Source organism: Plectropomus leopardus, chromosome 21 (genome assembly GCF_026936395.1).
Source record: "Plectropomus leopardus strain MGB_pleo_1.0 chromosome 21, ASM2693639v1, whole genome shotgun sequence".
Classification (NCBI taxonomy): Eukaryota; Metazoa; Chordata; class Actinopteri; order Perciformes; family Serranidae; genus Plectropomus; species Plectropomus leopardus.
The window spans coordinates 5,440,973-5,453,644 of record NC_142196.1 but is presented as its reverse complement, the minus strand read 5'-3'; the positions used below and the strand labels follow the sequence as shown (position 1 = coordinate 5,453,644).

At 39.8% G+C, this 12,672-nt stretch overlaps 1 protein-coding gene across 17 annotated transcripts in view; it reads left to right on the top strand.

Annotated features, from left to right (window-relative positions):
- Positions 1-12,672, top strand: part of svila (supervillin a) — a 101,277-nt gene that overhangs the window by 75,294 nt on the left and 13,311 nt on the right. For 11 of the 17 annotated variants that reach the window (XM_088072292.1, XM_088072282.1, XM_088072293.1 and 8 more), the window contains 10 exons: positions 1,719-1,772; positions 3,142-3,216; positions 3,726-3,782; positions 5,838-6,003; positions 6,805-6,888; positions 7,661-7,747; positions 8,562-8,739; positions 8,852-9,024; positions 9,927-10,082; positions 12,340-12,476. In XM_088072292.1, coding sequence (XP_087928418.1) covers positions 1,719-1,772; positions 3,142-3,216; positions 3,726-3,782; positions 5,838-6,003; positions 6,805-6,888; positions 7,661-7,747; positions 8,562-8,739; positions 8,852-9,024; positions 9,927-10,082; positions 12,340-12,476 — 1,167 coding nt within the window. The remainder of the gene's footprint in view (positions 1-1,718; positions 1,773-3,141; positions 3,217-3,725; positions 3,783-5,837; positions 6,004-6,804; positions 6,889-7,660; positions 7,748-8,561; positions 8,740-8,851; positions 9,025-9,926; positions 10,083-12,339; positions 12,477-12,672) is intronic. The other 6 variants (XM_088072289.1, XM_088072294.1, XM_088072283.1 and 3 more) reach the window with 5 other exon arrangements.

Sequence of the window (12,672 nt, the reverse complement as noted above, 5' to 3'; positions counted from 1 at the left end):
AGTGATAATTTAATGAAAAATAGGATTTTTAAATTTTACTTTTGTCACACATTATTCATACACAAATAGGAAATAAAATTTTAATATGCTCAGATGGGTTTCTTTTAATTTTGGCATCCAAAGGATTCCATACATAGCAGTTTCATTTATCTCTAGAATATAATAAATAATTGTTCCAGTTGTTATAAGAGATTATTAAGATTAAAGTGTATTGAAAGAATTTGAAAGGCCAATTTTGCCAACAGTACACATAAATTGAGATGCAAAGTTTATTTTCACTCAGGGAATAGTGGATTACTTTGTGTGCGCTTTCAAAATAACTGTTTGAATAGCTGTGAAGAGTCAGTGACAGTAATGACTAACTGTCTCTGTAAGCTTGTCTCTGTGTTTCTTCTTGCCTGGCTTCTTTCCACTGAACTGCATGTTACATGTAATCTCTCATTCTTCTGTTTGCCTTTGTCTCTGTTTGCATGTCTTCTACCTTTTTAAAAAATAAAGCTCATTTCATCCTCTGCATGTTGAGCGTGTTTCTGTGTTGGCATCCTCGCATGTTTGTTTTTGAAGGGAAGATTTGGGTGGGACGCGACATGTACCTCTCTGTTTAGACATATTCACAACAGCTGCCATCCACACCAGCAGGGCTGTTTTTGTTTCCCTGCTGCTTATCAGGGTTTGTTCAGGCCGGCTCCGCAGCCCCGCGTGCATGTAGTCTGATTTCAGGTTTCAGTTCATTTCAGGTCAGGAGGAGTTTTGTTTCTGATGCAGCTGTGAATGAGCTGATTTCAAACTGCTGTTTTTTTCTGAATGTTTTCTACAAAAAGCATGATGTTTTAATCAAATCAGGACAAACATGATGTCTTTAATCAAGTGATGGCTAATCAGAGGTGAAGGGGAAGGACAGTCGATCTTGTTTTCATCCTCCCATTCATCAGTTCCAGTGGACACAATTCAGTCAATTTCCTGTTTTAGATTAAAGAGGAGCAACGCTAAAGATTAGGCAGATACAAACTGAGCAGAGTCAAGCAAATGCAAACAGCAGAGTCAATAAAGACTATAATTCTATTACTTCTGTTATTCCAACCGAGGACAGGGTCTTTGTTACAGACATACAATAGTCTAGTCAGTACTTAGCTACTTAACCCTTTTAAACCTGAGCAAATTTCTTTCTATCAAAAACATGGTGAGAAGGCAACAAGCAACTTTACAGGATATGGCCCAAAAATTAGCAAAATGGTAGTTATAAAAAGTTACTAGAAAATCATGTGAAAATGAGCACACAAAAAAAAAACAAAGTAAAAAAAACAAACTGAAAAAAAATTAAATTATCATTATCATAAATACAGTTTACTTGAAATTTTTACTTTTTTTTCTTTTGGAGAGGTTTCTAATAATCCTCCCCCTTTTAAAACTAAATTTAATTTTCTTGTCATCTTTGAGTAATTTCTTGTGATATGTGGGACATTCCGTCACAGATTGGTCATTGCCTTTTTTTGCTCAGGTTTCAAAGTGTCAAATAGCTTATGAAAGGCGTCTGAATGCCTCATGAGAAAACTGATGTCGATCCAAGTTTAAGGGTTAAAGGGTCTTAAAAAGTAGCAGTTTATAATGTCTAGATATTAGGTCTTTTTAGGGAGTTGATGGTGTATTTTGGCCATGACATTATTTTCGGGACATCAGAGCAAACATGTCCCTTCTCTCCTGGGCCTGCTTGTGTGTAGGACAATGAAGCACTGATGATGATCGATGATTTTGCTGTGTCCGACCAGCTATGGGTAAGGCTAGTGTGCGAGGCCGAAATCACACACACACACACATGCTGCAGTGGTATTTATCAAGTGTGTTCAAATTACTCATGATTAATGATCTAAATTTTATATCCTGGCTGCTGCTAACAGACTCTTGATAAATCCACCCTGAGTGTTATACACATTCAGCTATGTGTGTGTGTGTGTGTGTGTGTATGTGTGTGTGTGTAACATGTGATGGTATTGGTGGTGGTACTGTGTGTGGGTGTTTCCCTGTACAATCACGGTGAAGGTGTTGTACAGCACCGTAAGTGTGTGCTTCTCTAATTCACCTCTGCTTGTTGGCTTTCAGAGTTATTATTGTGTCAAGGATTTCTCTTTCAGTCTCTCACACTGTGGGTGTGTTTTTATGTGTCTGTGTGTTTCAAGTTTGTCTCTAATAATCATACATTTGCTAAAGATATTTATTGGTAATGTGAGCTGTTTATGAAGGCCGGGGCATAAGACTGTAATTCTTATCACTTGTCCAACCTCTCAAAGGCTAGAGCTGTTGTTGACATTAAGTTCAAACAGCTTGGCACACTCTTCTGCTCTGCCTCCTGTTTCCTCTCCAGCTGCTCGGGGCTTCAGCTGCCGCTGAGCTCACGTACTCCGTAATATTTCTATGAATGCAGGGGTAAAAAAATGGAGGGTGAACAGAGATCTACCCAGAAACCTTCAAGACCAAAGGAAGCAGTAAACTCTAAAACTGTTCGGGATCACACACTAATTTTTTTACTGATTATGCTACATTGTAAGTAACAAGTCTGTGTTAAAGTCAGCTGGAGGAGAACTATTTAACGATAGCTGCTAACAGCTAAGCCCAAAACACATAAACATAGGATGAACATTTGCCTTTGTCTGGTGGCCAGAAACATGAAGCTAAATGTATGCTAATGTTGCTGTACATCTACTGGATATGTATTATAAATGGCAGTTGAGATTAGATTAAATGTACCTGAACAGTAAGTTAATGAATGAAGTGATTCAATATTGCACTGCTATAAATTTGAGGGACTGGTCAACATGGAAGCAACAGTAGCTGATATATCCTGACTTGTGGTTCCCAGCATGAGTACAGCTCCAAACACACTGGATCCTACAGTTCCCAAAATACATCTTTCTAGCGCCATATCCCCTGTTTGTTACATAGGCTTTCTGTTATAAATGTGTAGTTTCCAAGGTCAAACCAACGTAACCCTGATGTCATCACTATGACATCAACAGAGATTATCAGACATTATTCTACAGTTTCTGCAGGCTGCCCAGCATCAGTGAGCACACTGATCTTCCTGTGTAAAATCTTTGTGTGCCCCTTTAAAAACGACTTCCTCTTTCCACGGCTCTGCCTCTGTAGGAGCCGGTCTTTGCCTCCACTTTCTCTCCTGAGCCTCCTCTCCTTTCTCCTTCCCCTGATGAATCAGCCAGCCAGGTAGGAAGTTGCAGCACTTCGTCTACCTGCATGCACTGCCCTCCCTTTGCTTGCTTCCCCCTCCTCCCCACCTTTTTTTTTTTTACAAAGCTCTGAAATCCAAAAACAATTCACAAACCCCATTGTTTCAATATGCATCTTTCCTGCACAGAGTGATGCTTTCCACAATGCTCTCATACCACACGTGTGGTTATTTGGCATTCTTTCACATTACAAACCCACAAACTGTTGAGTCGCTCTGCTCGCTCAGCAGCAGCCACGCTGGCCAAACAGCTGTAGCAAGTGCACATTATGTATCGCTAGTGCTCCAAAGCCCCCCGCTCCTGTTTTATGCCACCAAATATTCCTCCTTGTCCCTAAGCTTTGCCACTATGCCTGTGAATCAGCATGGCAGCCCCTGCAGCTTGTAATTCCTGTGCAGAGCTTGGACATTTTCTACCATCTTTTCATCCTTATCTCTTAATCCTCATCCTTTCTTACCTCCCTCATTCATCCCTCTGGTTGTGAAGACCACCAGATCTCCCAGGCCCATGCAGGTGGATGAGAGACACCCCTGGAGACGGAAGGTGACCCCGTTGATACTGCATTCAGTGCTCTCGCAATTCCCCCTAAATCCCCCTCCCTTGTGGCAAACACACACAGTCAAATCAAAATTAGCACCATATGACTTATGTTATAATTGGTCACTAAAGGATATTGTCTGCTTTTGTTCTTTTTCTTCACTTTAACTAACATTTCTGTCATTTTAACTTTGTGAGTGACACTAAAACATGTTTGAAGTCATGTGCATCCAGCAGAAAAGAAAGGAAATCAATCATTTTTCTCCAAATTTTGGTAAACAGCTTTTTCTCAGTATGAGGCAGAGATTAATGTGCTTGCTGTGGATTGATTATCCTCCTTTTGGTGTCTTTGTTTCGCTTGGCTGCTTTGTCTTGTGAATGTGACCCACTGTTAAAGGAAAATTCCACATTTAAACACTTAATCACTTTTAAAAACATACTAAGTTGCCCGACACTTATGATGTAAGTTGCTTGACAGAAACATAAACAGAGCTCGTCAGTTTTCGATTTATACTTCAGCAAAGGTGTCAGTCATCTCCATGGTAACCAGATGCTATTCTTCAGCTGGCTTGTTTAGTTACATGATTCTGATTAGTAGGATATTCTTCTGTCAGCTGTTTATTTTGTATATTTGTATTATTTTTATCCTTTTGAGTTTTGAGGGATTTGAAGAGGAAGAGATTTTACTACTGAATGCAAGAAGACGACATGGACAAGGATGTGCACTTTTGGTATTTTTGGATGTCTGCCAATTGATTTGACAATCTAACAAAGCTTCCTAGTACAAAAAGTTCCTCCTAGTGACATAGTTCTAAGAAAATTCTTGGAATTATGATGTTTTCTAAGAATTTCCCCTTGAAGCTAAGACCAGGTTCTGATAAAGATAAAAGTTAATCATGACGTGTCTTTGCCCTTAAAAGAGCTTCTAAGATTGAAAAGAAAACAGGGAGGACTTTTTAAGTGTTTCTAAAGAAGAGGAGAAAATTGCGGAAAAGAGACAAAAAGGTTGGAGAAATATTCTCCAAACACTGCATGACAGTGACATAATGAAATAATGTTTATGGTCAATCTCTTTAGATATACTGTATACTCAAAATGGGAAGAAATAAGGTGAGAACACCACAATAATATTTGCAACTGGAAAAATGTTACAGTGCAGCAGTGAGATCACACAAACAGTGCTTTGTCATTCTCATATTGTGACGCAGTTAATTTAATTTACACCTTGCAGACTCACAAAAAGGCATGTCTGTGACAACCAATCACGTCTGTTAAAAGAATGTGTCATACCAGGCAACAGGATCACCTCCACCCCCCCACTAAGATAAAAGTGCCTGTCTCTTCCTCACTCAGAGTTAGTCTGAAGATTTTCCTAAATCACTTCTAAGCTAGAATTCCTTTATAGTTGTTTGGCAGAGTTAGGAGCTCTCTGAGAGTATTCTCAGATGTCTGTGAATACGGCCCCTGGTATATATTATATGTTGCTCATGCAGTGACACACAAAACTCCAATACATGTGTCATAAGCCTACCGTGACTACCCAGAGGCAAATATGAAATAGATGTGTCTGCAACATAACAAAATTCTCCTGGTGCGTGACATGGAAGGAAAGTTTTAAGCAACATTTTTTTCTGTCAAAAATTTGTCAGTTCTATCAGGCAACACTCATTAAAGGTTTTGGGCAACTTACCTTTAATCAGGGTTAAGATGGTACCGTTGTGTTTTTAGGTGGTTTGTTTTTCCTGTTGCTCTGGTGTCAAATGACACCATACTTCCAAAAAAGCTATAATAGAGCTCAAAAACAAATGTGCTCCTGATCAAGTCCAGTGGCCCAAATCATTCTGAAAAATCCAACAAAATGTACTGTTGTGGGTACAGTTTGATTCAAAGTGGGTACAAGATGAAAATACATAATCACAAGTGCTTTTTGGAATACATCAAACTGATGATACATCACCATGTAGTACTTTGAGGTGGGTTGTTCCTTTAACATTTAATCCATCAGGAGCTTTCATTGTAACTTACAGTAACTTCTCTCCCCTCCTGTCTCTCTTTTATCAGAGAATAGCCGACACTGAGATGGAGGTCCAGGAAATCGAGGCCCGCATGTCCATCCAGGAGAGGAAACAGTTGATTGTGGCCCAGGAGGAGGCCTGGAAGACAAAAGGCCACGGAGCCGCCAACGATTCCACCCAGTTCACCGTGGCTGCACGCATGATGAAGAAAGGTCAGAGACAAACTGGACACAAGAAACCTCTACAGTCCTCTTTCTCCATCTCTCAGAAGCACGCATGCTGAATTACACTCAGTCGTTACACCAGAGAGAGTTCATTCTCAGCTCTCTGGGCTGAATCCTCCAAAGCCCCATCTCAATTAGCAGCCAGGGGAAAATGACTCCTCTTTTCCCTCCATCAGGCTCAGACACAGCAGACAGCACTCTGCTCAGGCAGAAAATGACTGTATGGTTGGAGCTGTTCCCCGTTAGCTCTGAGCTCAGCCAGAGGGGGCAGCTGAGAAAGGGTTTAATTTGTGTTTGATGATTTTTTTCTTAACCTATGAAATTAAAGTGGAAATTAATCATGTAAAAGGTCCATTGTGTAGGATTTTGTTGCATCTAGCAGTGAGGTTGCAGAACTGAAACTTCTTCCATGTGCCAAGTTGTAGGAGGACTATGGTGGCTGATGCAAAAGTGCTAAAAACTAAAAACACCCTGCAAATAACAAAACAAAAACACAAATGGCCCTTCCTAGAGCCAGTGTTTGCTTTGTCCATTCTGTGCACTTTAGAAACAACATGACTCATTCTAAGGTAGAGAAAACACAACAATTCTTATTTTCCGGTGATAATAAACTAATAAAAACATAGTTATGAATATTATATACTATTCCTGCCAATAGATGCCCCTAATCCTACAAACCTTTAAGAACTTTTTTCACAATTTGTACATTATACCATATATAGAGTAGAGTGACCATGTCATCCTTTTTGGGATTTTGTATGTTCATGTCTGTCTGTGTTAATACAACAGGATTGGCCTCCCCCTCAGCGCTCCAGTCTCCAGTATCCTCCAAACCCAAAAACAGCAGCCCTGCCATCTCCAAACCACAGGAAGGTCAGTTTGACTGTTGTATTCCTCTGTGTCTTCTCTGTACTACACTCGTGTATCCTGTTGTTACCTGTTCTTCTGTCACACTGCTGTCATGTGGAGCCGCTCACATTTGTAAGCTGGTTAATGAAGACTTTAGGGATTGAGCTGCTGCTGCAGTCTGATTTAGACTTAATGACATGACTTTGTTATGTCCTTAACTGTCACCAGACACTCATAAAGGTTATTAACTGAAGTGTTGTGTAGACTTTATTGACAGTCGCTGCACTGATTGAACACAGTGTAATCGTTTGCCTTTGCTTCTCTTTCAAAAGACATGGAGGAGATATCTGATATCGAAGGTTTTATTCTCTTTCTTTGGTGTTGCACTGAATGCCATATTTATCATCACCATCTCCAAAACCACAAACACCATCAGCACTGAAGTGTGATGTTGCTGTGAGACTTCTGCTAGCTCACTAAAGCCCAATAGAGTATTAAACATGGGATTCCATCAATATGCATGAGTCTGAAGTGCAGAAGGATTCATATTTAGTGTCTGTTTACTGTTTGTGACTGACAATAAATATGTTTACATAACTTCATTATTGCTATATGCAACTGTTCATGCTCAGTCATTGCTCAAGTCAGCAACAGCATCAGTGGTGACAAGTGTGACTCTTAATAACAGAAACTCAGACCGCCTGCTTGTTCAGAGGTTTGTGCTGAAATCAAGCCAAGTAAATTTATGGCTGTAACAACTGTGTGTGATATGTGTGGTGCGTGTGCCGTTGTGCAGAGATCAAGGCCGTTCCAGATCTGAACCTGGAGTCGGACTTGAAGCTGGATAAACTGGAGTCATTCCTCGGCAAGATCAACAGTAAAGGTCAGTCATGTTCAGCATGTTGTCTCCGAGTCCATCATGCCTCTGCTTGGCACCGTGCTCAGTCACTGAGTGCAGAATCTTTCACATTGTTTAACCCAATATATATTGTTTTGACTCATGAATATATTCAAAAATGGTGTTGGATATAATGAAAATCTAAAGGATGCGTGCATAAATGTGCCACTTTTGCTAGCCTTATTTCAAGTTTTCTTCACAAATCAGTTTCAATTTAATTGATTTCTTTCAAGAACTTGAGAAGAACTGGCCCAAAAATTAGCAAGAGATTAGTAAAAATTGCAACAAAATGAGCCATAAATTAGCAAAAACAATTAAAGAAGAAAAGCAAAAACAAAGAAATAACCTGAAAATGTGCTTAATAATACTAATACTAATACTAATAATAATAATAATAATAATGATAATAATAATTTTGGAATGAAATTTCAGTATATAATTATGATAATTATAAATCAAGTTTTCTCGACATTTTTCTCCAGCTTATCATTAAAAGTTTTAGAGATCTACTAATTCCATGCGTTTGTGGGACATCTCTTGCCAAGTTTTACATGTTTTGGGAAAAATATCAAACAGGTTTTCTCAGGGTTCAAACATTTAAATATTTGTGTCTTGGTGCAGCAAAAGAAAAGTATTTTCAATCCAGGCTTTAAAGGATATATATATCCATAAATAAACAAGCACATCTTCTTTCTTTAGCAATACATAATCTCCGTGGTGCTTGCACAGGCTTTGGTAAATCTGTATTGTGCTAATAGCTTGTGTTATCCTGACACGGCTTCATTTTGTTCCCCCTTAGTGATTGGACTGCCAGAAGCGACCATCACTGTCACACAGAAGAAGGTAAAGGAAGTGATGACCCTCGAAGATGAAACTTTTTCCAAGTTCTACCGCCAAATGGAGGAGCTCCCCGTCACCATAAACAAGGTGACGATAGACGAAGACTTTGATGCCATCTTCGGTCCCCAGGTGCCAAAGTAAGCTCTCACTGCTGGAGGTCATTTTTAAGTAAAAACTCTAACTAGATCATCATTGTGACTCTGATCTTTCTCTGTTGACGATGCCCTTTTTCTTTTGATCCCTCCAAAGGCTGACCTCGGAGATGGTGCAGCACAAGCGAGCGGTGCGCCCGGCGCGTAACGTCCAGTCATCTAGAAACCCTCTGAAGATGCTGGCTGCCAGAGAGGACATCAGACACGAGTACACAGAGCAGAGGCTCAACATCGGCCTGCTGGAGAGCAAGAGGATGAAGGCTGAGAAGAGTGAGTGAGAGTGGATGATGACAGCAAAACACTCAGGGATTAAACAAGGGACAAAATGAATTCTAAATTTGCTCGATAACACCCTAAGTATAATTCCCTGTGTTGCAATATAAAACCTTGATTTCCATGGGTTTTTTTGTTTTGTTTTTTCTTAAGCCTCCGCACTGGCAACAGCCTTGGCCAGAGGCATTATGTTTTGGGGGTCGTTGGTTCTCAAGAACTTGATTTCTCAAGAAGAACTTGAGGGAATTTTTTCAAATTTGGCACAAATGTCTGCTTTGGCTCAATAATGAACTGATTAGATTTTGGTGGTCAAAGGTCAAGGTTATTGTGACCTTTTATAAGTCTCATTCTTATGAACGCAATTTTTCAAGCACACTTGTGAATGTGATATCTTTAAGGATTTTTGCAATATCTCAAGACGGCCTTAAGAAAATTTTGACACAAACATCGAACAGAACATCTCAATCTCAGATCAAAGCTAAACATTACTGATATTATACAGTCTATAAATTGTCTCTCCATGCAGGACTCATACTGACCTACATCTGTGACTTGAATCAGATTCCCGTCATGGTGCAGAGCAGTCCCTTTAAAAGCTGGACGTGGTCTGCAGCATGTTACGAGGGTTAGATAACCCACAAAGTCAATGTCATGTCACTGCCATAACGTACTCCTTCACCTCCTCTGACAGCAGTAAAAACACTTTAACTGTCTGTGGACAGTTCTATATTTGTTACACTTGTATAGAGACCTTCAGTGTCAGGCTTGAAAGGTCATTTACCCTCTAGCTGTTGTCTCGTGTGTTCATCTGAGCTAAATGTAATGATTGAATATTGGGTGTTATGCGTGTGTCCCTCTGTCTCATGTCCCCCCTCTGTGCTCTTTTGTGTTCACCGCAGTGAATAAGAACTCTGGGTTCTCTGATGTGGCTCTTGCTGGTCTGGCCAGCAAAGAGAACTTCAGCAACGTCAACCTGCGCAGCGTCAACATCTCCGAGCAGATGTCCAACAACAGCGCCGTGCCTTACAAGAAACTCATGCTCTTACAGGTCAAAGGTCAGTTGAGTGAACCAGCTGATCAGACCATAAACAGACAGGTGCACCTGCATCCACTACAGGGCTCAACAGGATATTTTCTTAAATTTGTTTCATCCTACTCTTAGTTGACTTCATCATAGTTCCAGCAATAACACATTAACGCATTTTGAGAAGAGTCCATGTAGATATAATTGACTCTAATAAATGCAGCTGTAATGGCTGATAGATGATGGAAAACACAACTGTCAAATTTCTATGACTACCAACAATTGTTTTCTTGCCCACGTTCCTACAGGCCCAGCTGTCAGTAGATTGTTGCCAACCTCTGTGCTGCCTGTTCAATATTATTTTACAAAATGAAAACAAAGTAATAAGAATAATTGTAACTTGGGAGTGAAATGAGGGGTTTCCATTACAGATTTGCGCAAAACGTAAGCTGTCTTTTCTGATATGTTGATAAAACACAATTGTGAGATGACCATGTTTGCGCTGAGTGATGTTATGTGACTTCTCCTCTGGCGATAACATTCCGAGCCACTGCACTAACCATCGTTATTTCCAATCGAAGGCCACCGAGGCGTGTTATGCGAGCGATAATGAAAAGGCGAGCCCCTTATACGTAGGAGCAGCCACGTGTAAGGGATTTCTGGGAGGCGATAGACCACGATTTCACAGAGAAATTGTGGGTTCACAACAGCTCAACTTTTAAAGAGTTATGTGATGCAATAACACCTCTTGTAGCGCCTGCTGCATCATGCCGGGTGGTGCCAGTTCCTACTGACAAGCACATAGCCATAACATCATGTGACCTATGAAAGCCAAAAAAGTGTGTCCATTACAGTTTTGCAAAATATGGCTTTTTCAAATTGCCTGAAATACCACCTCACGCCAGCCTGGTATTAAAGGGAGTTATTTCAAAATTGACGTGTTTCCATTCAGCCTATTTTGTAGTTTCAATTTCAGTTTGCACAATTGAGGTTTAATAGAAACTTGCCTAGAGATCCAACTGTGTGGAGGCAATAGTCCGTTGGTACCTGGCTAAAATAACCATTTAATGCAACACTAGCAGAGAGGGGGATGAGCAACTTGGCAAGAAATATTCCAAAAATTAAAAAATTAAGTTGATTTAGAAAAACTTGGGAAAAATATCCAGAAAACTATATTTATAATTATCAGATTGTTATTATGATTTATTATTATGTTTAATTATTAATCAAATATATAAAATTATTTTACAAACCATTATTTTTTATTTATTTTATTTTTTGTGTGCAAATTTTTAATAACTTTTTTGTAGCTTTACATACTTCTTGCTAATTTTTGAGTTACTTCTCAAATTGCCTTATTGCATGTAATGTTTTTATTTTGAAAGAAATCAACCCTATTTGCTACGATTTCAGAGGGTTAAACTTGGCTGTCTATGCAATAGAAAGACGCAAATACTTTTGAAATTTATAATAATCATAATTATATATATTTTAAAAAATTGCCATAAATTTATTATTACTTATTAAGCCCGTAGTTACAGATCATGCTTTTATTTTGTATTTTTTATTTTAATTTCCATTGTTTGTTTTTGTTTTTTGTGCTATTTTTTAAGTAACTTAATTGTACTTTTCAGTAATTTCATTACCTTCTTCTCAAGTTTTAGAACGAAATCAGGCCAATCGTCTCAGGTTTCAAAGGGTTAAGAGGATGGAAAAACAAATAGCTTTTGTTTGACACAAAGCTTTGGAAGGATGCTGCTTCAAGAGCGTCCTTTCCAGAGGATATCTAAAAAGGGAGATGAGAGTTGATCTATTTTGGTGTCTTTGCACCTCCTCCACACGTCTGTGGGTGACAGCTGTGGCTCTAAATCACTCTCCCCGGGTCACCTCACACTGTCCTGGGCTGATCCTCTCTGCAGAACCCCTCTGTCTATAATCCACAGCAAATCTATCACAGCACTTTGTGAGGAGGTTAGATTTCCCAACCTGAAGGTGCGGAGGCTCCTGAAACTGTTGAGTTTGTAATTAGAAACATTTTTGATTCCATATAGGAAGCAGACTTTTCACGTTACATGAAATAGTTGGAAAGAGGTTTTAATATTAAGGGTACAGTGGGTACAATGCAGATATATGTACATACATGTACGGGGTTAAATGGTGATGGCTGTCACATTGTTGCCCCGACACCTCTACTCTGATAATCCAGGCACGCTGACAGTGATAATCAGAGCTCTCACTGATAAGCCACCTGTCTTCGTATTGTGTTTTGCCTGCCTGTGTAATACCAGGCCGCCGGCACGTCCAGACCAGGCTGGTGGAGCCCAGAGCTTCCTCTCTGAACAGCGGCGACTGTTTCCTGCTCATCACGCCCCATCACTGCTTTGTCTGGACCGGAGAGTTCGCCAACGTCATTGAAAAGAACAAGGTGAGTCTGGCTTCAGGGCGCTGCAAAAATAACTCAAATATGTTGAGAAAGAGCCAGTTTGGGTGGACTTTTGTCAACACAGGTGGAGTCAAGGTGCTGTTATGTGGGGCAGACTTCACGTGCAGGATGTAAACACAGAGCTGAGAGGAAGTAATGGTGGCACAGCGCAGGAAGAAGTGTGTGTTGAAAGGAAATG